At 38.6% G+C, this 24,655-nt stretch overlaps 1 protein-coding gene across 26 annotated transcripts in view; it reads left to right on the forward strand.

Moving 5' to 3' along the window:
* The window catches only part of KCNMA1 (potassium calcium-activated channel subfamily M alpha 1), a 505,618-nt gene extending 482,116 nt beyond the window's left edge, over positions 1-23,502 (forward strand). For 11 of the 26 annotated variants that reach the window (XM_056351515.1, XM_056351517.1, XM_056351514.1 and 8 more), the window contains 5 exons: positions 4,828-5,022; positions 6,633-6,751; positions 8,524-8,748; positions 10,919-10,947; positions 16,743-23,502. In XM_056351515.1, the coding sequence (XP_056207490.1) occupies positions 4,828-5,022; positions 6,633-6,751; positions 8,524-8,748; positions 10,919-10,947; positions 16,743-16,897 (723 nt within the window). In that variant the 3' untranslated portion in view covers positions 16,898-23,502. Of the gene's footprint in view, positions 1-4,827; positions 5,023-6,632; positions 6,752-8,523; positions 11,064-16,742 lie in introns of those variants that run through there. The other 15 variants (XM_056351521.1, XM_056351527.1, XM_056351536.1 and 12 more) reach the window with 4 other exon arrangements.
* The last annotated feature ends 1,153 nt before the right edge of the window (positions 23,503-24,655 follow it).

Consider the following 24,655-nt stretch of genomic DNA (forward strand, 5'->3'; position numbering starts at 1 on the left):
TTTAGAGGCAAGGATCTCCAGAACCGGATTATAGCGTTTAACATACGATATCCTAGAATTTATTTCCTTGTGCTAGAACTTTAGGTCTTAATTTTTGTTCTATAATATTAAATTCTACTTTTTCTTTATATGAACAAAAGCACGGAATGGAAGACCATAGTTAAAAATAGCTTTCCAGTGTATCTCTTATTCAAGAGTCCTCCCTCAGGGATCCTCACAGTCTTATTTATACAGAAAATAAACTGTTGTAGTCTATGATATGGACAGTTTGAAACACAGGGCTTTTTTTCGTGCAAGCCTGTTCAGGGGATTGGCAGGCAGCATCTTGTAACCTAAAGAGTCCCAAACTTCTTTAAAATTTGGACAATATTTGGAGAATCAATCGGTTTTTAAAGCGTGAAACATTGTTATTTATTTTCTGCTGTTGATTCTGTCTCAAAGGCCCTTTTGTTATTGGTGTAAGTTACTGATGTTAGCTCAGTGGTTCCTCACGTTGGGCTATATATTATTCATTCAACAGAATTCCTCTAACTGAAAAAGAAAAGCAAGGTCAAATATTTATTTGAAAGTGGTGTTAAAAGCTGCATGCAGTGGAGGAGTTTTCTTAACAGAAATCCATAAAATCCCACTAGTAAACACACAAAAAATGGCATATATGAATTGGAAAATGACAATTTCAGAGTAATTATAAATGAAAGGCAAAGCGCTATTAAAGTTAAAGCAATGTTATTAAAAGATGCGCTAATTTTCAGTTAAATTTTCTGTAAAAGACCAATTAGTTTAAAAGGCTTGACAGCATTAACTGCAAAACATAAGCACTCTGGTAATTATACTTTAAAAAATGATTGAACAAACCGGAAAGCATCCCCAAAACGTTTGCAGGAGCTGCACTAGGCTTGCGGAGCGTAGGCTAGGTGGCACTGCTAGCTCAGAGATCTCCGCCGGAATGTCGGGGCTGTTTCCCCAGTTTCAGTGTCTGTGATGCCTTTCCTTTTTTGCTGTGTTTAGGCTACACCTCCTCCATACGCCCATTCCGGGTGCCGATTGCAGCGATGCCATACAGATGTCCAGTGTGGGGTTCTGTTAATGACAGTAGCAAACAAATATTTCTTCATTTTACTGATTTTACAGTCAACAAAAGGGTTTCACTACCATCACTGGGAAGTGGCTTGTTAGTTTAGGTACAGCAGCACCTTTCCAAAGACATTCTGTAGGCCGGTTTCTTACAGGTACTGGCGTATCCAGGCCATGTACCCTCCCACAGAGCAAGATGATCACTCTCTCATTAATTTCAGTGTATTATTATTCCAAAAGAAATGGATATCAGCTAGTTCAACTTTCCATTGTCCCCCGGTTCCAAAGTGGCAAGAGGTAATGAGAGGAGTCAGAAGCATGGATGGACGAGTTTTTCCCTACACGTGTTGAATATATTAGTGCAGGAGGGAGTGACCCTACGTAGCAGAAGGTGACAAGTTACAGCTTCCTATTCACCCATTTGTTCTTGCTTGTGGTTGGGCCTCTTCTGGTCGGTTGCGATGCCAGAGCAGTCCATCCTGAAAGTTGGAATCTTTTCACCATGGATGGCAAAACCCCCCAAACCATCATTTGGCTGCACTCATCTGTCTGATTTAATGGTGACACCCACATCAGTTATGGCGTGAAACCCAGATTAAGCCATTGTTCCAAGAGAAATGTTGCCTTCTTTGCTAATAAGTGTCTTAGCTTTGCCTTAACATTTGTCTAGCAGTGGGAGGCCTTTCTCTGGTGACAGCATTCTGTTCTACCGACAATAGATCTGATTCTTTTCTCATTTGCATCAGATTCATAGTAGTGTGTGGCTCTCAGAGTAACTCCTGGATGGCACATGGCATAAGTCAGAATTGGGCCCATTATGTCTTAATTGCACTGGAGCTTGGGGGTGGTGTATTGCATTGCATTGCATTTTATTTTATTTTAATTGTATTAATTTGTGACAGGTGCATGACTTGATACATGATTTTACTACTGCTTTCATTTCTCGATTTAATATGAGATCTGTAGTAAAATGAGCGATATGGCCATGGAATAATTTCTTAGTATATCATGCTCGAGCGAACTACAACTGAATTTACGGTAAGGGGTAATTGTGCACTTGCACAGTACAAAATTCAGATGAGCTAAGAGTATATGTGTTTAAAGCTTGCATTCTGGCTACAGTTGCTATAATTTGAACTACACAATAAAGAGAGAGAGAGAAAGAATTGGAAACCAGTGGAGGCTGGCCTAATGATACCTCCTGAAGAAGAATAAAATTATTAGTACAATTTTAGACTTTTGCATGTTCTACCAATCACTGCAAATCAGCAGTCTATAAGATGAAGCTGTTTTACATGAACCAGCATTTATCAGTCTTAGAGCAGGTGAACATCTTTTACCATAGTTGGCTTCACTGTAAATCAGACTTGAAAAGTCTACCAGTAAAGACGGCTTTACTTTGTTTCATGTTCTTCTATCTTGACTTCTAGAGGTAAAACTGAGAGTAGTATTTTTGAATAATACTAAATATCACTACTTACTAGAAGAAAGAGGAATCAGAAATTCTGAATAAAGGAGTGGGGAAGGCATGCAAAAAGGTACTGTTGCAGAAAGTGGTCTGCTTTTGTGAAGATGTGTGCTTAAAGTGCTATGCAGAATATATTGAAGCACATTCTTACTGGAAGGGCTTTTCCAGCTTTTACAGTCACGGTGTCTTCAACCTTTAGATCTGGCAGAATTTGGTTTTATATCCATGAAACTGCTGTCAAGTAACATTGCTGCCTAACTGCAGCTAGGAATCGTACTAATTATTTTAGTTCTGAGTGGTATGTAGTATATGCTGACAAAGGCTAAAAAAAGAGGCTCAACTCAATGCCTTTTTTTTTTTTTTTTTTTTAATCCTATGTACTTCCAACTTCCAGTTAGAAAAGCGTAGCTTGGCGGTAAAAGTTGCCAAAGAGGGCAACTCTGATTCTCACCTCAGGGACATCAAGGAAGAAGTAATTGAAGAATAAACAATCACGCCTGAATGTCTTCTCTCTCTCACCATGGCAATTCCTATTAAACATCATATAATCACTCCAGACTCACATTCCTGCAAGGGGTCACATTGATTTTTCTGTATGTTAAGAAAGGTTTGAGTATTACACTTGAATTGTTACACAGTGCATCCACATATGTAAGAGCTGATTTGATATTAGCTGTTGTTTTAGACTAACTGAATCTTCCTGAGCCCCTACTAATGCCAGGCAACTCCTTACACTACACTTTGTATTTAAAGTATGTAGTGCCTTACCCAGGCGATATTTAAAATAATTGGAGTTGATGAGATGCAAATATTTGCTTTAGGGCATGTATAACAATAAAAATATGTTCCCCTCATTTTGATTTAGTCAACAGGTGAATGGCGTGTATGCCTATGTAAATAAGCAGAGAAGCTTGAAGTTAGGAAACTTCACTGTAACAATGAAAAACCTTGCCGTGTAGAATTCATTTTCTCCTGTTTTATCTGTCATCTCGAGTGAACAATAAAACTGAAATTCCATTGTACAAAGAAAGAATATCAAAGTAACATGGATAGGAAGCCAGTTCTGCTTTTTGATCTCAGGATAAAGTATCTCAACCTGTACCTCAGTTTACCTGTGTATTAAGTACAATTGCATTATATGGCTAGAGCAATGAATTTCATTGAAGGGCAGTATTTAAGAAGCATTACCTTTGACCAATAAGCACTGTTTGAGAATTCAGTATTCATTTTTACCTGGTTGGATTACAGACATTTGTTCCAAGTCCTAAATTCAACAAAAGTCACTAATCTAGTAAAGGAAACCAGAAATCCAGTAACGTCAGTCCTGGGTACTCCACAGCGAGCTCATTATCTTCTGGTACATCCCCCATGCTTGCAAACCTCCTGAAAACGCAGGCGTTAGTGACATTGTAAGTGACGGTGTCTCCCTTTTTTTGTTCAGCTTTTTTTTTTTTTTTTTTTGCACAGTACATTGCAGATATTTAGCTGAGTATCTCCGAACTATACCAGTATACTTTTAACTGAACTTGAAAGTCATTCATCTGGCATTAAATTAATATTTAAAATACCCATTGTTTGCCTGACAAACCAGCAATGCTACAGATGCTGGCAAAATGTCAGTGTGGAGTAAATCTCCCCTAATAAACCACACTTACCCTATACCCTAGAGTTTTTTAAAAGGACCACCAGGATCCCAAACTCATCATACATTTATCTGGAATGAACTCAAGATGTTTAATTGATACATGCTTATGTCTGAACACTGTCAAGTCTCGTAATAAGATGTTTAGTACAATACATCGGTTAGACTGCTAGAGTCCAGCCACAGTAATAAGTAATGACATTTGCAGCACAAAGGCAGCTCCCCAACGAATTGGTGACAAGAGTAAAAAGGCAATCTAGCCTGTGTAAGCTTTAAATGTGGTCTGAATTTTACAATTACATGTCCTAAAGCCCATTATTAGACATGAAGGCAATAAGAAGGAAAGCAGTCATTGCATCACTACTAACACCAATTATAGGAAACATAAATCATTCAAATTTTTGTACTTTAATAAAAATCAGCCTGAATTGGTGTTTAAAAGGAAGGATCTAGTATAGAAGCCTAATGGGATAGAAGAAAATAGAGTAATTGGAGGCTGCTGTCTTTTCACTTTCTATATAAAATTATTTGAAGAGACAGCCAAGAACTTTAAACAGCAGAAACCCAGAAAAGTTGTAATTTGGATGTCTTCAGTTGTGACTTTAATGGTGTTTGCTTAAAGAGCTTTCTTTTATCTCTGCAGACATACTTCAATGACAATATCCTCACACTGATACGGACATTGGTAACAGGAGGAGCCACACCAGAGCTGGAAGCACTGATTGCCGAGGAAAATGCGTTGAGAGGAGGTTACAGCACGCCCCAGACACTTGCGAACAGGGACAGGTGTCGAGTTGCTCAGTTGGCTTTGTATGATGGGCCCTTCGCAGACCTAGGGGTAAGATCACCGGGGGCTCAGGGCGGGGGGGGGGGGGGGGGGGGCGGGATGCAGGACCAAGGCTGGTCTGCAATCTGTTTGTTTTCTCTCAGATGGAATTAGAAGTCTCCCTTCATTAGAGTGTAATTTCTACCGTTTAATTGAATAGAGCTTGTGGGTCGCTGGACAGTGTACAGCACAGGGCGCCAGGTTTGCCCTTGCCCTTTGTACGAAGCTCTGTGACTTCCCACACTCCTTGCCTGGGTGTTTCACACGGAAAATCCTGTGGCGGCTCCTAGTTGTCAGCTAACGAGGTGGATGAGCTGACCTGGATGGTATACCCATTCTAATCCAGTGTAAACATTCTAATCCAGTGTAAACATCAGCGATATCTATACCTTGCCTGGGTTTTGATAGGCTTATTTAGTCTTTCCACAGAGCTTCCAGTTCTTGCTTAAAATATGCTAATTAACTTGAAATCATAGCCATAAGGTTTGTTTTCTGCTGTTTCGGGATGAGCTGAAAATCTCATGAAATCCTAATTTTCTGATATTTTGGCTCCACTATCCTAAGAGCAAAGGAAAGAATAAAAGCAAAACCGAATAAAGAAACAATCTTTGGATGCATTCAGATAAAGAAGTATCTAGAAATGTTTTCTGGATTCAGTCTTGTAATCTTGAAGTGAATCCCAAAGCACCCACTTCGCTTTGATGATGATGTAGGATTTGCTATTTCTTAAATTAACCTTGTGTTCACCAGTTCTGTTCAAAAAGAATGGAGCAACCTTCTCCACAGGAATGACAGGGAATCACCGTTTCAGGATTATGGGCGATGAGGGTACACAGATAGAAGTAAACAGCCTTTCGGTTCATGCAGAAGTCCGTTTATAGCAGAAACTAACAGCTCATCAAAACACTTGGCTATCGGCGTAACGTTTTCAGAAATAAAAAAAGCAACACCCATCCTTCAAGTACTCTTTCGCCAGCACCTCAACCGCACTACATTGTGAAGGCAGAAGGCATTAACACTCATCGTGACTTAAGAATCAATATTTTTGAGATACAAATTATGGAATCTAAACTATTTTTTCAGCTAATCAGAACATTTTATATTTTTTATGAAAATTGGCATACATTTAATCATTATTTTACAGTGGGTGCTTTTTTATTACCCTTTTAATGCCGCAGAATTCTGATTTCTGTTGTGATCCCCGGTCAATTTATTTATCTAGATGACAGTATGGCTACTGCCAGAAAAGGATCAACAATACTAACAATTGTAATACCACGATTAATGGAATTTGTAGAGTATGCATTGTTTGGTACCAAACTTTATATTTCCAGCTTAAAGCAAATCAGTCAGTCTTCCCAATTTACCATCTTTTCATGGACCGAGGCTCTCCAAAATAATGATCACCTTCCATAATTAACTATTTGAAATAATACATTTAGATGATTCATTTCCTTAGGTAAAAGATTCTCATTTGTGACAAGCAACAGTCTGTCTATGCATTGTCCTTTTTGTACAGGCTCATACGGAAACTCCTGTTCCCTGACATTGTGTTAACAGAGAAAGAAAGGAAAAAAATGTGCTGTTCTCTCTCCCCCCCCCTCCCCCCTTCTTTCTCCTAGGATGGAGGTTGTTATGGAGATCTATTTTGTAAAGCACTGAAAACATACAATATGCTTTGCTTTGGAATTTATCGATTGAGGGATGCACATCTAAGTACTCCCAGCCAATGCACTAAACGGTAAGTCCAGTCTTTCAGAACATCTGCTGCACTGTTTTTTGGTCTTCTGGGTGAGGGAGATCCCAGTGCCTGGAATCTAAACCCTAAAATCTCAATCTAAAAGAGAGCTTTCTCCGTATTTTACGTAACTGCCACAAAGGTAACTCTTTGAGGACTTCATGATGACTCTTTCGCTGAGTTTAAATCACAGGCTGGATATTATAGCATGAGTTTTCAGCTAATTTTAATAAAAAAAAATGTAAAGTAAATTTTCCAAAAGTATGATTATATTGTTTGATGTATGATGATCCACTGCTTGCATACAAGGCAAGGGCTTCAGTTTGCTCATATCCATCAGCTGTAAGCTACTGGATAATAATTTAGATTATAGTAGCAACACTTTCTTTTTTCTGAATGCTCAGAAAATATTCCTGTGGGCTTCCCCTTGGTCCTGTCTGTAGCTAATCATTATTTCTTCCAGTAAATGGAAACTTTTCTCTTGGTAGGCTGCGTTTTAACTTCAGCAGCACCAAGGCTGACCTCAGTGCTGTAAATAGAGCAGGTTCGTTTCCATCTTTGCAAACTGAAGGCCATTTAGCAGCTTACTTGAAATGTGTCTTAATTAAGTGCCTACTAGAAATACACACACAGACCCATACCAGAACTATCACAAATCTACCATCTGTTACTGTTTCATTCTCTGCAAAAAGCATCTTTATTGGGCGAATGTGGCAATAAACAACCCTGCAGCCCACCAAAGTGGTTTCTTCTGTAAGGATTTGAACAAATTGGGTAGAAAAAATGTTTTTCGGTTTAGATTTATGCTGTACTGGCTATTCTTGGGATTATTTGTTGGATTAATAAATGACTTCTGTCCCTGAGGCAGCTAAGCAGATTTCTTAAGAACCCTGAATTAATTTGAAAAGAAAGTGTGAGCTTCATGATCAATTTTACTCATTTCTTGCTTGGACAGAAAATGCCTGTTGCCTTGCTCAACTATGTTTTTCACAGGCATGAAAGAATTTAGCAGCAAGGTCTATAAGCCCTTCCTACCCTGGAAGGGGGTTAGGGGAAGGTGAGGTTCTTGAAATTCGTTGGGCTGTTTATTTCAGGTCTGGGATGTATACTTAGCAATGCTGGATTCTTGGATGTGCAGGTTTCCCTTTATGAATGCTCTTTGAGGCCATGAATGTACCTGTGGAATGAATGAACAAAATTAACCTTGCTGCAGATTTGCCGATACATTTTTCTGTAGCTTGATTTATGTAGAGTCACAATCCAAACAAGTAATAATATCCCTTGCTCTATTGACAGTATTTAAATATTTAATAATTCTGTAGTAAATATGTATTTAGATAGAACTGCATCTAAAATCTTCCTTGCCCTGCTTTTTGGCTGTTCTTTTAAATATGTTGTGGGTGAGTAGGTTACTGTGTTTTGTCGACATGTGAATCTGTTTGCTAGAGTCATTGCCTTGAGGTGCAGCTAGGGAAAGGCGGGTGGTTGGTAAGGTGTCTGCTTTGAAAAATAATGACGTGATTTGCTTGAAGAACATCCTGCTCAGACAGTATGTCTGGGTGACAGAAAACATAGAAAAAGTGATATCTGACGTAAGAAGGTCCAGTTTCATAGTGGGCATTATGTGAGCTAAAATTAGATATGCACTGAAGGAAACAGAGATGCAAAAATCTGGGTAAATGTTCATGAGATAACAAGTCTAGAAGAAATGTTTTAGTACAAATCTAAATGTGCTTTCTCTTTCTTTCTTTCCTTCTTTCTTCCTTTCTTTCCAGTTATGTTATCACAAACCCACCATATGAATTTGAGCTTGTGCCGACAGACTTGATCTTCTGTTTGATGCAATTTGACCACAACGCTGGCCAGTCCCGGGCCAGTCTTTCTCATTCCTCCCATTCCTCCTATTCTTCCAGCAAGAAGAGCTCATCAGTTCACTCCATCCCATCAACAGCAAACCGACCGAACCGCACCAAGACCAGGGATTCCCGGGAAAAACAGAAGTATGTGCAGGAAGATAGACTTTGATATGTGTACCTGCTCCCACTGTGTGTGAACTTGCATTCACCACCCATTCTCCCCAGTTAATGTTTCCAGCAGTAATGTTCCCTGTTTTCCCATGGAGTTTTCCCTTTTTGTACACATATTTTGCATATGTATGACAGTGTGCATGTGATTGTCATTTTTATTTCACCACCATAAAACCCTTAAGCACAACAGCAACAAAGCAGACGGACCAAAAGTTATTTATGATGCTAGGGGAGAAAAAAGAAAAAAAATTCTAAACCCATAGGCACACTGAAAACATAAATAACTCACTGCAGTTACTCTACATATCAGAAACTAGAGTATATTTAACGTGAACACTTGCTCTTGATGTCAGAGTTACACAAAGAAAGTCATTTAGTGCAGAAGTGTTGATGTATGTTGTAGGGTTTTTTTTTATATTCATATTTACAGGAGTTGCTACATTTATTTGAAGCGTATAAAACTAACCCATTGGGGAGGAAAAAAAAAAAAAAGAGAGAAAAAAAACCACATAAAAACCCCAAAATACCAAAAAAATCCCTACTGATTTTTCACACTCAAAGCTTATATTGTATAGGGCTTACACTCTTTGTATAGATTATTGCTGCGCACTTGCTTTATACCAAAGCAACATCAGGGACTTTTCTGCTTGTTTAAGGTCTTTCTCTAAAATACTAGCCTTTCGGAGATAGCGTCTTTTCCCTTTAACACTGAAATTGTCTGGGCATGGAGTTGTAAAACTCCAATGGTTTAATTTAAGTTTAGAAAGAGTCTAATTGCATATTAAATTATTATTCTGTCTATTTATACTGCCACATGAATAGCTATATTTTCTTTCACTTTTGACATTTGGGATAAAAAGCCATATGTATCATAAATATTGGATGTAAGTCATTAAAAACTGCCTTCCTGGGACTTTTACATCTTTAAAAGGTGAATTAGTCACCTTATGTACAGAATAAATAATGTTCAGAAAAGAGCAAGCATTTTTCTATGCTTAAGTATCAGATCTCAAGGGACTTTGTTCCTTTCCCCAGATGGTAGTTTAACTTTTCGAAGTTAGAGTGGTGGTATAAATCTTCCAACAAGAGGCCTAATATGCGAAGAGCCTCCAGAAACACTGTTCCACCTTCTAGCTGGTTCTTTCCAACAGGTGTGTGCCAGTATGCAGGAATACAGGGAAGAAAACTAGTGCCTTTAGGGTCTCCCCCACTGCGGAGGAAAAGGTGCTGTGCCCTAGACAGCTAAGGAGCAGAACAAGAGGCCTGGGGTGGAAATATTCCCTGTGCTGAGGCATCTTGTCCTAGGAGCACTTGCCAGAGTCTGGTTCTTGCAGATTCTTACTGACACGCCCAGCCAAACAAAAATGGTGACAGAGAATTAAAGTAAGTAGTGGAAAGGAACCTGTCAGAGAAGACCATAGAAATGATACTTCAAGCTTGGGTTTTTTTGCTTTTTATTATTATTATTTCTTCAAATGCCAATCTTTTGAATGATAGCACTAGTCCTAGGTGGTATGAAGAGTCTCCCAGGGTAGGGAGGCCAGAAACACCTATCACCTTGCCTTGCTACCCAGCGAGAGAGCATGCAGCCAGAAAAAGAAATATTTGGATGCAGAAGTTATTAGCATTGTAACTGCCAACCCAGACAAGGTGCTTTTATGGTTAGTGTTGTTTTCTACCTTCCCCTTCCCCAAGCATGATGATTTTGAAGATTTGCTTGCTGTGTGAATTGACAATGAAGCCAAGCACTTTTACTGACAAACCCTGGAACCATCAAAGTGGGCTACGGAGAGTACCACTGTGCAGTGTTAAGCGTAACGATTGGAATACAGTATATATATATATATATATATATATCTATATATGTATATATATGTCTATCTCTGTGTGTGCATTCAAATGCAGCTGTAAGTCCTATCAGTGAAATACGTTGCAAATTATGGATGCTCCCCTACAAATAAGTCTATTACAGTTGCTCTTCTTCACAAAGACAAATTCATGTGTTTCTTTTGCAAAGAAAGTTATAACGTTTTGCCCTAAGAATATTTATTACTACAAGGATGTGCCAGTTAAAGTGCTCAACAGGAAATATGACAGTTTAAAAGCATTGTAAAACTTACATAGCTTACTTCTTTTTCTAAAGTGCAACAAGGATGAATAGAATGGGCCAAGGTATGACAATTAATGGTTCTGCATGACCTAGCGACTGCTGTGGGTTTCCTTCTATAACTTGTCCTTGTGAAAACTTGTGAAATTAAAAAAAAAAAAAAAAATAGTTACAAACTTTATTCAGTTACTGGTTTGTTTGTTTGGTTGGTTGTTTTGTTGGTTTTCTTTTGCCTTTTTTTCCCTCCGAACCAGAAGTAAAACTGGCTGCTGCTGCTGCTGCTGCTGTTGCTCAACCCTCTTTTCTTTTTTTATCCTCTCATCTGCTTGCCTTTCTAATTGCACGTGTCCTTTTGTGAACACCCAGGTTCCTGCTCAGTGAAGATGCCTACCCTGATGCAGACATTACTTTAACTTCCCATTCCTCATTCCAGTTCCTTCCCTCCCTGCCCCTCCCTACTCCCCTGTCCCCTGTGTATGTTCATGAGCATCTTTTTTTGTTGGCAATATTGACTGAAGATAGTTGAGAGCAGTTATGCATTTTGGAAGAATGTTAATGGCTTTGACACCAAAATGCTTTTCCATTAATGTTTTATCTGTTTTCCATTTAGCAGAGGAAGGAAGGGTGTTAATATGAAGCCACTTGTCACATACTACATAATGATTTTATCCCCCCAAAAATAGTATTTGTGTAACTGTGCAGCTCAAATAGAAAAAATACACGCAGTGTACGTTAGAGAGGCAACTTGCCTATTTTGTGAGCAGCAGAAAAGTAATATAGGGATGCAAATCTGAATTCTTCAAATCATACTGAAGTCTTAATTCTCCTCTGTCTTCTGTCTGAAAGTTGGAAGTCTCAAAGTTTTTGACTTTTACTTATACCATGTGCAATTTTCACTGCTAACTACAGTCAAATTGATCAAATAGTTTGTTACAGCGATGAAGGTTTTCTGATACGGATATGCCGGTGACACTGGGAGGTGGGTCATTACCAGTATAGGAATGTTGAAATCAACTATGTTATGCTGTCAGGTTTTTTTTTATGTTGAAAAGTAAGAAGAATCCCCCAGTTTCTTCGGAAGCCTGTCCCAAGTCAAACGTTCTTAGTAACTTACCCTGATTAGTTTCTGAAAGTGGAAAAGCAGCACTGATGACAAGAGATGACCTTTTAGAGCTTTAAGCGGAGGTTCTGCCACTTTATATCAGTCCCAGCACGAGTTCAACAGTGGAAACTAGGTTCTTGGGCGCTCTGTTGATCCAAGTGTTGACACAACCCCATATCTAGCAGACCCGCAGGTTCTTGGCATGGGTTCCCACTGGACTGGACTGGCAAAGTCAGGCATTTCCCAGTGAAACTTCTATTGTCAAAAGTAGACAATTTTGTTAGTTTAAAAAAAATAAAAAAAAACAAACAGCAAGAGCAAGTCCAGAATAGCATTTTTGTCCCAAAACATTAGTTGCCTTGGCGTAACATAAAGACCCTCACAGAAAGCAAGAACAGTTTCTCCTCTCTCACCCTGCAAGTTACTTGCTGCCTGTTACATGTAAAATATTCATTTGCCAAAGAAAGAATTGCTGAGCAGGTGGGTGGAGAAACTCTCATTACTTTTTTTCTCATACAGGAAGAAATTGCATGGGAGAATTTTCAGCTTAGCTAGAAAAGAGCTGCCTGTGTGGGGTGGGGAGGCACAAATCCACCTGCATGCAGACTCCTGCAAGTGTCACAAAAGAAAAAAAAGCGTGTTTAAAACAATTGTAAGGTAACTTGGGATTATGGTGAGAATACAGATTTAGCAAAATCCTTGTGTCATGTTTAGCCAGTACTTTCTTTGCCTCTGCTCAGAAGAGGGAGTGTTTCACAGTGACGTTTATTTAAATGTGATTACTCCATCCAGAATTAATGACAGAAATTTTAAAGTGCCAGGACAATAAATCCATTGGAGAGAATTGCTAGAATGTTATACAAGTTGAAGAAATCTGAATTTTGATAATTTTTATTATTTCTATCTTTTTATGCTGCAGGGAACAGTCTTATACAAGATGTTAATTTTCATTTATTTGTTACAAGAGCATGAAGCCTTTAAAAGCTTCTTGGCTGCACTGGGATGCTGATAGCCCATTGCAAACACGGGTGGTTGAGCGGAAAGTAAATATTTTCTTTTTTCTGATACATGAAGCTACTTAGCTGTTCCAAAATCTCTCAGGTGATGCTGTTAAAAAACAAACCTGCCAAATAGTGTAGGAAGATAAAAAAAAAAAAGTATGAAACTGTGCCTGTTCTCACTGTAACATAGAAATGCATATGGTAAGGATTAATATGCATATGCCAAAAGGGAGAGAAACCGACTGAACATGACAGAGAACTAAAAACCAGCAAATAAAAGGGGGTTTCTGGATTGATTTAGCGGAAGGAGTAAGTAAGTAGCTCATTTAAGATGTGTAAAAAATCTGTGCTAAGACTTTGGAAGATGTATGAAAGTCAGCCTGTGAGCATAACAAAAAAGATTGAAAAGCATTTAAGGGATTCAAGAAGGACATTTAGTAACTGGGAGCAGACTATCTTAGTGGCCAAGAGAAAAGATGAGGAGCATCAAGCTCACATTTCAAAGGTAAGTGTAGAGGTCGATGGGCTTCCACAGGAGATTTGTCATTATGTGGTCAAAGACAATTTTAACAGCAGAAGAGGCACAGGAAAGGTATAGAGCTGGGTCCAAGCATTTCATGCTGGATGTGATAATGCCCGGATCAAGGTTTCAGCACTGGCAAAAGGAAATTTCAACAGCAAAAGAAATTAGAATCTACCAGTTCCTGCATTTACTTAGTTTCTGTATTTATTGCATGCCAGGTAAAGGCAAAAAGAGACCTGATGGTGTCTTTCTAAAGATCAGCTCCCTGGATATGATCTTTACTGTAAAGATTAATATCTAAATAATTGCCTTGTTTAGAAAAACCCAGGGAAAGCAGGGGAGATGGCCGTGCTTTACACTGGCTGCTGAGAAACACAGTGCAGCTCATCCCTGCTCCTTGGCACTCACACAGTGAGTGCTTCTTCCTTGCTAGGAGATTGAATTACCTTGCTCCAAGTCCTGTTTGTAAGGAAAGTTTGTGCACCATGCGTTAAAAAAAGCAGGTAGAGATAAAAGTTCACAGTGCTTAACTTGCCTCAAAATCATTTTAAACACAAACCATTAGAAAACTGCTAGTTTGAAATTGTTTATGTGATCTTGCAAGGCTTCTAAAACATGATAACCATCACACTTTACACCTCTCTGAAAGGTTAGTTTAATCGTAGATCACATAAAATTGGTTTCCACAAATGCATAATGGTTCATGTGTCACACTTGAACTAAATGGTTTTTTTAAATGGAGCTGAAATTATTTTGATGTGTACACATTCCCAGATATTTTTTTTTCCCTACAACCTTTCTTAAACCAGCCCCCATCAGGAAACATTCCCTTAAAGTCTCATTAATAATTCAGATGTTCTGATTACTTTAAAAGATCTATGGAATTGAGGCGCTTTTTTTTTTTTTAAAACTGCTTGACAAAAAGATAAATGAATGTAGAAAGAAGCGGTAGGAGTCTGGCAAGCTGTAGATCATCTCTGAACAGATTGTAACTTTATCATTCTGTCAGGAAGAATAATTTAAAGCACTTAATCAGTTAGCTTCAGTGTGCAGGATGTAACATTATGAATTCCTATCGTCCAATCTGTTCAAATCAAAGGGAACTTAATTATAATAGGTGAGAGAGAGATGGGAGATTGAACATTGTTCAGACCCAGGCAACTTTAAGGGGGCAGGGAACTATTTACCCTGGTCACAAATGAGTAGAATATTTTAAAAAGAAGCTAAATACATTTTAGAAAAAGGGCAAAAAAACCACTACAGTAGATCTGTTTACATTCTCTAATAAGCCACTAGCATTTAAAACAAATCCTTTTCTTCAATTTATTTTTTTTTAAAAGCACGAGCACAGGTAACATATATATATACATAATTTGGGGAAAGAAAAAACCATGATGGATTAATCCCTCATGAGTTAGGGGTTTGTTGTTGGGGAGTAGAGGTGCTGCACATAGGTGCTGAAAGGCCGTATCAAGCATAAGTGTTTAAAAATCATATTCATGGAAGTGCCTGAGAAGTCCAGTAATTCTGGAAACGAACCCCTTTCTTTAAAGGCCCTACCTTCGAAGCCGGTGGCTTACATTTCTGGCCAGATAGTTCTCCTTTATTCTTCCTGGTCTCCCAGTTTCTGTTCTCTGCTTCACCTCCTCAGCTTTTGTGTTCAGTCCTTGGGTTTCCAAGGTTGATTTGGCTTTGCTTATTTGTATTTCTGTAACTATTTAAAGTGAGCACTTCTCCCACTCCTGCCCTGATTCCAGCCCAGCTACAGCAGCACTTCAGTGGCAGTTTGTCTCACGGAAAGGAGACACGAGAGCTTCTTGAAGCGTTCCCCGTTGGAAAGAGAGTTGTGTGTTCATGTTAAGAGCAGCAGCTCTGATGTGGCACACATTAAACCTTGTATGTAATTAATAACAATGCCTCAGCTGCAGAATTGCATCCCCAGAACCACATGTGCTGGCTGCTCTGCACCCTCACCTCTGGAATTTGGGGAAGGAGGATGAGAACCGAGACCCCTGTTCAACAACTGCTTATCAAAGCAGAAACACCTAATGGCCATAAGCCACTCTAAGTTAGTCTTTGAACAGAGCTACCTATCTTGTAAAGTTGCACACCTTAACTAAGAAATGACAGCAGTAATTGCTCTCAAAAGGGCTTAAGAAAATTCTTCTGGTTTTTTTTTTTTTTTCTTTTGTGACTTTTAAGAAGTTTTTGTCCACAGTCACCTATGATCAATGCCACATGGTGGTTACGGTCATAAGCAGCTAGGGAATGGCTGCACCGCTGCGGCCTCGCACCATCCTCACTCCCAGCCCACCATAAATCAACACCATAAAATTCTTCCCATGTTCATGGAACCAGACACTGCCCCAAGATATAAAAGGAACAGCTTCCCCTCTAATCTTCCTTTAAGTCAGGTCCTTGCTTCCTTTGCCTTGCTGCTGCATATCACTACCAATGCCCTCGGGATTACCTTGAGCCCCTCACAGAGCCACCTGCAGGGATGGTCCCTACCCCATCCCAAACTGGTGCCCAAGCAGCCGGCTTGCTAAGTAGCAATGGAACAGCCACCACGTACAGCAAGGAGCAAGGCTGCTGTCTGGCACCACGAATGCGTAGAGGATTTATTCTAGCACCAACTGCAGAAAGTTATGTTCTCCTCTGTGATTTCTGAGCCAGCGGTGGCGACTGCCACAAAGCTGGGATGATTTGGAGAAATCTCCAGCTCTTTAGGTGCTCCTCTGTATATGGACTGACCTGCTTTTCTCTGCATTACCCTCAACCCACCCGCTCTCCCTGGCTTCTCACTTTAGCCTTTTGTTGGGTTGGGTTTTTTTCCCCAATAAATGAATCAGAGAGTGTTCACAGGAGCATTAAAAAAAAAAAAAAAAAAAAAAAAAAAAAGAAAAAAGAAAGAGCTCTCTTGCATTCAACAAGCAAACTAGCATATTGACAGTTTTCTTTAGCTGCTACTATCAAATCTGCAAACATGTCATCCTCCTCTCATGAAAAGTACTTTCAGAGGTATTAATCTAATGCACTGTACTGCTAGTAATTAGTCAAAGTCACCTTCTATTGATTGCCTTTTCTGTACAAACTTTACTGACTGCTCCCCCCTGCCTTTTTTTCTTTCTTTCTTTTTTTTTTTTTTTTTAATATTTATGTGTATATGTGCTTCACTAATTAAAACTCTCATTTTCCCCTCCTTATTCTGTCTCTACCCGTTTTGCTCCTTAGCAGAAAAGAAATGGTTTACAGATGAGCCGGATAATGCCTATCCCAGAAACATTCAAATCAAGCCCATGAGCACTCACATGGCCAATCAGATCAATCAATATAAATCGACAAGCAGCTTGATACCACCAATCAGAGAAGTTGAAGATGAATGTTGACTCCTTCGAGGCCAGAACTATTTTTTTAAAGCCTGACAAACTTCATGAATGGTGATGTGACATTTATTCCTCTTACATGCTGAACCACTGATGGAGAAGTTAAGAGGGGCAAGCTTAATGGGAAAAATAAAGTAGACAGATCTTTGTTTGTCTGCCTTTAATATTGCTTCCACGTATTTTGGAAACTGTTTCATTTATAAATGAACATAATCAAAACTAGTCATGTATAGCCTCTAGCATTTTAAATTATTTTTATTTATTAGAAAAAAAATATATTTTTCTTTTTTTTCATTGTCAAGTATTTTCCCTTAAAAAAAAACCTGCTAATGTGGCCAGACTCCTAAGAATTTGAAAAAAAACCAAACCAAAACAAACCTCAGTCTTTGGCTTAAAGGAGAATGATGGTCACAGTTATAAGGACATGTAATTAAGGGAGACAAATGATATATTATAAAAAAAGAAAAAAAAAAGGTCCAACTTGTATTTTAGTAAATCAAAAAAAAAGAAGAAAAAAAAAAAAGAACCGTTCACCAAAATGTTTCTTTACTGGAGGATGTGTATTTTGTTCAGCATTGACACCAGCTCTTAATAAACTAAACTTATTTATTTTCAAAGTTGAAAGTCATATTTTTGTACCTGTAACATTCTTCTGACATATTATTTGTTTTATTACCATATACAGATCATCTTAATTGCCAGTTATGTTAAGGTCCAATACCCCCCCCAGACACTGTGTCCTGCCCCCCGACTGTGCCCATTTGCACACACACACACACACAGAGCAGCCCAGCATCCTCGATGATAACTTTCTGTGACACTAACAGAGTGATGGCCACGACCCTAAACCAAGGACCGTGTAGGGCAGGTGCTCACAGGCAGCACTTGCTCTAAATGGCAAATTTGGCAATTCCACTCCGTTTCCCATTAGCCATCAGCAGCTGCTAATTGCAGGAAGGCAAGTTTGGCAAGGCTTCTTCTTTTGCCAAGTGCTTTGAGCCAGAGTGCATAAATAGTGCATGAAATCAGAAGTTAGAAACCTTCTCACCTACTGTGTTTTTTTGGGTCCTTACTGCCAAAGTGCTGATGGACATGCATCAGTCTCATTCAGTTGGTTCAGATGCTTCCTGCTGTGTCTAGAGGTTTAGCTCCAGACCCTGGCACTTGGGTGCTCGCTCGTACCTTGGGAAAAGTCACACTGACTCTCCTTTTGGAGAGCTCAGCTCAGGCTGAAAACTGATTTAGCCTCAGCTTTATAATCTCACAACATCCTGGTCTCAATTAATTCCTGCACCAAACAACTTTATGTTTTAGCAGTTGTTTGTTTGTTTGTTTGTTTGTTTTCTTCAATTTAGTTTCAATTTGCTGGGACACCACACATAAAAGTACAGTACTAACCAAATTGAACTAAAAGTAATGAATGTATTTATTATGATAATTTACAAAAGGCCTTGGACAGGTGCCTTTTGTGTCAGCAGATTCACAAAGTTGCCAACAAGCTTTATAGCCATCTGACAAAAATGTGATGTTTTCTATCTGTGCTGCAGTAGCTATCCACCCAAGCATTTGATGTTCTAAATGATTTAGTAACTCTCTCTATCTCAAATTAGCAACATCAGACACAATTGCGTGAACAGAAAGAAAGAAAAAATAAAGGCTATGCTAATAAAGATTAAAACAAAAAATATAGGACCCAGTCATCGAAAAGGCAGATTTTCATTGTGCAACTTTAGGCTTTGTAATTTTGCAGAATTGTTGAACACCACAATAAAATATACAGTGGTACTTTTATCATTAGAGAAATATCAGTGAATCAAACAAATACAAAGCAGATGAATTTATTGTGAAAACAATGATTTCCACTATATAATCCAACATTTAAGCTAAACTATCTCAGCTTTAATGTTTGTCCACTGGCTGCAGTACAAATATAACCATACTAACACCTACTAGGCTTTATTCTGGAGTGACTTCTTGGACTGTGAATACTTTGTTGTTACATTTTGTAGAATAGCTAGTTAAAGACAATAACAAGAATTGTTACTACAGTATCTGTAAAATTGGATTGTTTAAATTATCTCACTCTCCTACAAAGTAACAAAACAATTTAAGCAGGTTTTCATTATTATTTAGACCGTGTTTAACCCATTTCACAGTCCTCAAACCAGAAGATGATTCCGGTGAGCTCTTCTGGTCTATGCTGCTTCAGCTAGTGACACGTTACACAGTTTCTGCATTTGGGTCACGTTAAGCCTTTACTTTGAAGTCAGTCTCCTTTTTCATTTATGAACTTCATTCATGTTACAACCAGAGTGAAAAATGCTGGTCCTGAGTACAGGAGAAGTTTTTAAATTTGTGTTCAACTTCACCAGGTACATGTGATTTTTTTTAATTATTTTTATTTTAAAAAATTTTCTTAGAAGAGTGGCGTTTATTGTAGGGGCATAGACCATCATATCATATACAGTGCCACTCCTGGGTGTCCTTCCTTCAGAAGTGAGCATTCACTGGATAAAACATACTAATGAAGCAAATGCAACACCTCTACATAGCTAAGGTTTGTGTGTGTGTCTGTCCAGTCTGTCACGTCCAAAAATATCACGCTGCCAACTGTATGTAAATAAAGGACAAGATCTGAATTATACTTACGCTTTCTCCCAGCCCAGATAGTTCCCTGTGTAATGACAGCTAGAACAACACCTGCAGAGAGCCAGCGAGACACAGAGAAACAGGTATAGGTATGGTATTGCATTCCCCATTTATAGAAAAGCTAAGAGCAATCAATAGTATTTTCTTACTCTTTTTGATGATCAAAGCCACAGGACTGACTTCTGGCAGTTAGAGGGAGGCTCATGTAGAAAACCTGTTGGAGACATTCCCAATTAAAGACTATAATGAGGCCAGCACCAATATGAATTTATAGCAAGGCAAGTGGCTGGGAAAGTGGCTTAAGTGACAGCTGACACACCACATGATGACTAATGTAGAAATAACTTTTCAATCTTTATTAATAATTCTTTCTTTTCCCTAAAAGTCAACAAATGGGAATTTTTAAAAAAAAGGAATTTCAGTTTTTTCATTAGTTGCATGTACAATTATTACAGGCTAAAGAATTATTTTTTTTTATTATTGGCAACTGATGTATTGGATAGAGAATGTGTGTGTGTATGTTGTCATATATGCATGTCCACACATACATGTATGTGTGGATATGTAAATGCATATGTACGGGGGTGTATATGTATTTGGTACAGCATCATTGCAAGGTGGTGGTCTTTATTTTTTGGCTGGGTGGGGTGAAGAATAAAACAAAGGAAAAGAAAAATCTGTGACTTACAGGCTGGCACATGGAGGAATTTTGTATCTGCTGTTTCCTCCTGGTTTGACCAAAAAGCAGCTGTTCCTGTTGGTTATAGCAGCGCTGACAGGGCTCCGCAGAACCCTCCCTGCTGCAGCAGGTGCGTGCACCTTCCCCCCCCAGCACCCACACACATGTACTCCCCCATTGCCAGAAAGCCCCTTGTCTCTGTCTCGTGGCTATTATTGTAATTTGTCCCCTGAAGACCATGAGCACTAAGGTGAAAGAATAAAACTGCTGTCTGATGGGGTGTCATTTGGGTGGCAAGTGCCAAGCACAGTAAAAGTTAAAGCATAAAGACAAAAAGCTATTTGGAGTTTAAATGCAGTTTTTAAGGCCTCAATGTAACTTACTGTTGTTTGTACATTGACAAGTATACAATACTATTTATTAATAAGAAAAATAGAAAGAAGATGCAAACTTCCTTATATTTTCATAAAAACTTTCTAAAACTGTAACAGCTCTTCTTTCAAATCAGCATTGATGGCCAAACTGTAAGAAATACATGTGGTGGAAGGTGAAAACCCCTTGATTTGGGAAATGATGCAGTGCTACAGGTTCACGGACATCATTGATATTCCACCTGTAACACAAAGGGACCCTGCAAGCCTTACCAGCCCAAAATCCAGGATCGTGGGGACAGAGCAAGCAAGGGGTGAGAGGGACACAACACATCCAGGTCCTGAAACACACGTAACCATGTGGCTATTTCCAGTTCATCTTTGGTGGGCAAACCAGTGCTGCTTATACAAGGTGAAGCCCATGAGCTTCAGGATAATGAGGATCCTGTGTAGCCTTATTAAGCCACACAGATGTCTTGAAAAAGTTATTGTGTCTTCAGCAGCTTACAGGCAAGTATAGTAGAGGCGCTGATGGAAAGCCAGGTTTAGCTATACTAAAGATTTTTTTCTCCCCTATTTTTTTAATTTTAAAGTAAAAAGCCACCCAATGACTCAGGCAGCAGGGATGTGAAAAGATGTAATTGGCCTCAGCCAAAAGCACAAGAGGGGAAAAGCAGTTTGCATGTAATGTACAAGAGACATAGAAAAGTATTATCTGTAGCTTTCTATTACATGTTGTTGGGTGGTGGTGAGTGAGGTGGTTATTGTTGGGGCTTTTTTCAGCCAGTGTAAAAATCTACATTTCTTAACTCTTCACAGAGTAAGAGAAGAAGGAAAAAGTGTAATAACATGTTCTCATTCAGAGAGGACTGGTTTTGTTGCTTATTTTTTCTATGTGTGTGTGCAAACTACATTTAACAACTACTGCAATAATTGGATGCATAAAATAATGTATGACACACACAAAAAAGGCAATAATTTACAAATGGATAATTATGCATGTTTTCACTGCTTGGTCACTCACCAGCGAATCCATAAACATGTAGGCAACTGCCCTGTTCTAGCTGAATCACGTGGGCTCAAAGTTAAACACAGAGCAGGTGCTTAAATGGTTTGATCGAGAAGTAGATTTGTAAGGGCTTCTGGATCCCTTTATATTGGAAATGAACACATATTGAGGTCAGGGTGTGTGTGAGCATGTGTGGTATTTTGTTTTTACAGCTGTTATCTTTGAGAATTTCTTTAGCACCAAAAGCACTGTGTGTCTCACCTTTCATTTCTAGTTTTAAATGTGCTTAAACAAAATAATCCAGTGTGTGAAAGGCGATGAACAGGGCAAAGTGAAAACAGAAATCCTTTCCCTGTGTTACAGTGGATTGGCCTGGGAACATTTGTCAAAGTCAATGGCAGATACATAGAAAAAATCAGGGGAAAGGACAGTTCTTTATAGTCCTTTTCCTCTCCCCGTCATCTGAACCACCAATATCCCCAACATATGAACAAGCACTTTTTTTCTTTTTTCTGTTAATTCTTAATTCTAAGGGTGTTTGAACAATATCAGGCTTAGGGAATATAGATTATTTAAAGTTCATTATATATGCACACAAATTTCCTAATATTCAGTTAGCAGGCATACTATTTGCAGTACTTTTATACCGAGCGATACTCCTAGGTGGAGGCACTGCCACCATCTGAAATAATGCAAGGAAGGGAGTAGCTGTTTGTCTGTGGCCACTGCCTAGTGTGGTACGCAGGCATATAGTATTGACAATTCTGCCCTCAGCATTTATCAGAGCTATATTTATATAAGTAATGCATCCATTCTGCACAGATATTTTCTGCTATAGAACATGCAGCCACATTGAAACCGTAGAGTCTATAAGGTGCAGTAGTCTATATAACCAAGTAAATTCCACTGAAGTTAATAGCTAGGACTGCTGGTCTAATGTACCTGTTTTATATAATGGTGTACTACTGTTAACTGCCAAAATTAGAAGGAGTAGGGGAAAGGAAGAAAATATAAAATATTTTTTATCACTTTGGGTTTAATTTATAACAATATCTAACTTGAGAAGCTAAACACAGTAATGCTGCATCTAATTAAAACCTTAGTGAGGTTGCAAGAAAGCTTCTTACTGCTTCAGTGAATGCATTTTAGATCTTTATAACTTTAAAAAAAGACAAAAAACAAAAAAAACAAAAAACCCCAAACCCCAAAACACAACACAGCATACAAGCAGTTGAATACATGTAATAGAAAATGTAGATTTTTCAGAAACCAAAAATTTGGCATATGAGCACTTTGTTGACTGTACAATAACTAATAGGAACCAGGTGGAAACGTCAGCAGAAGTTATCTCAAGTTTACCTTAAGTAGCGGTTAAAAAATTCTTCTTCGGCCATGGCGCAACTTGGGACACACACGCTTAGCCAATGCAAGTAATCTAACCTTTGTCAAAAAGAAAAGAAAAAAAAAAAAAGAAAAAAAAAGTTGATATAATACTTATGTTTGCATTTCTGTAGAGTTCAGGGCTGATGGTTTTTCCTTCTTTCAGAAAAAACACACACATGCAAACACATATATACAATATATTTTGATGGCTACACATGTCTATTTAGTTATAATTTGAGAGTGGGATGTGGCGAGGGTACACTGAGAACCAGCTTTCATCTTAACTTAAAAGTTCATCAAGAAAAAGGAGTATGACTTCATCATTTTACTTTTTACCATTATGGGTTGGTGAGAGAGAACAAATGCTGGTGCTCAGAAATGATCTACCTGACTTTGTCATATGTAATATCCAGTGATAAATATATTGTCCTGTAAAAAGGGTTTGTACATAACTTGTACATGGTTTCATTTTGTATTTTTCTCAGATTAAAATTTATGTATTTGTGTTCTAAAAGAAGGAGAGATTGCTGTGTTTTCTTTTTTTCTCTTCAAGACAGGCTGTGGCCCATAAGGTCATGCAACATGTATCACCAAGCCATGAATGCTTTCTGCACAAAACCAAAGCTATTAATACTTTGAACTAAAACTAACCCAGCTGCCTTTCTGTCTGGCTCACTCTCCAGAATCAACCCCTGCCTAATAATCAATACCAGCTGCCGTGAAGGATGCTGTGCATTCTGCAAGTGAATAATTCTGCAGTAACCATAAAGGCCACTCTAATACCATCATGTACTCAAATACAATTATAATCTGGTAAAATCATAGAATGGTTTGGGTTGGAAGGGACCTTAGACCATCTAGCTCCAATTGCTTCCACTAGCCCAGGTTGCTCAAAGTCACATCTAACCTGCCTAATTCAGCTACTTTACATAGTTGAACAGAGCACCTCATGGTACCTTTAGCTCAGATATGTCAGGTTATGAGGGACTGATAATTTTTTTTAGCAGTCCAAAGGTTTTTCTGATCTCTTGTGCTGAGAACTTTTAAAAGTTTTTTTGCAAGATTTAAACTATGCTGCTTCTGTTGCAGTGCAGGAACTAGGTATAATCCTACATGCAACTGCAGGGTTTCAAGTTGAAGAAAAACTTAGCTTCTTTTCAGAGCCTGTAAAATTGCATGCATGTGGCTGGCATTCTGCTATTGAAAATAAATAACCTTGTCATTAAAGTTGACATCATTAATCTTCTGTGTAGCAGCATCACCACAGTGATTTATAATCAACCACAGTACGATAAACTTTGTTTAATTCTGAATTATAGAGAGGCAAGAAGAGCAAAGCACTGCAGACAACTCAAGCATCTAAAAAACCACAAAAGTACAAATAGTTAGTTGGTCCTAAATTGGTGTTAAATAACATAAAGAACCTGCTATAAAATGGCTACACTGTTGTTTTTTAAGCAAACTGAGTATTTTGGCAGGGCAGTAGCTTGGGGGAAATCAATGCACAACAGTATTTATGCAGGACCATGGAGAACTGGTAACAAACTGGCTCAGCACCAATGTCAGTGAAGCAAACTGGTCCAGCCCTTACCGAATACACCTGTCAAAACCATCCGTAGATACTCTCAGCGGAAAGGGATTTTATGCACCATAAAACCGGTGACGTCTGT

This window comes from Falco biarmicus, chromosome 9 (genome assembly GCF_023638135.1).
Source record: "Falco biarmicus isolate bFalBia1 chromosome 9, bFalBia1.pri, whole genome shotgun sequence".
In the NCBI taxonomy this organism is placed as follows: domain Eukaryota; kingdom Metazoa; phylum Chordata; class Aves; order Falconiformes; family Falconidae; genus Falco; species Falco biarmicus.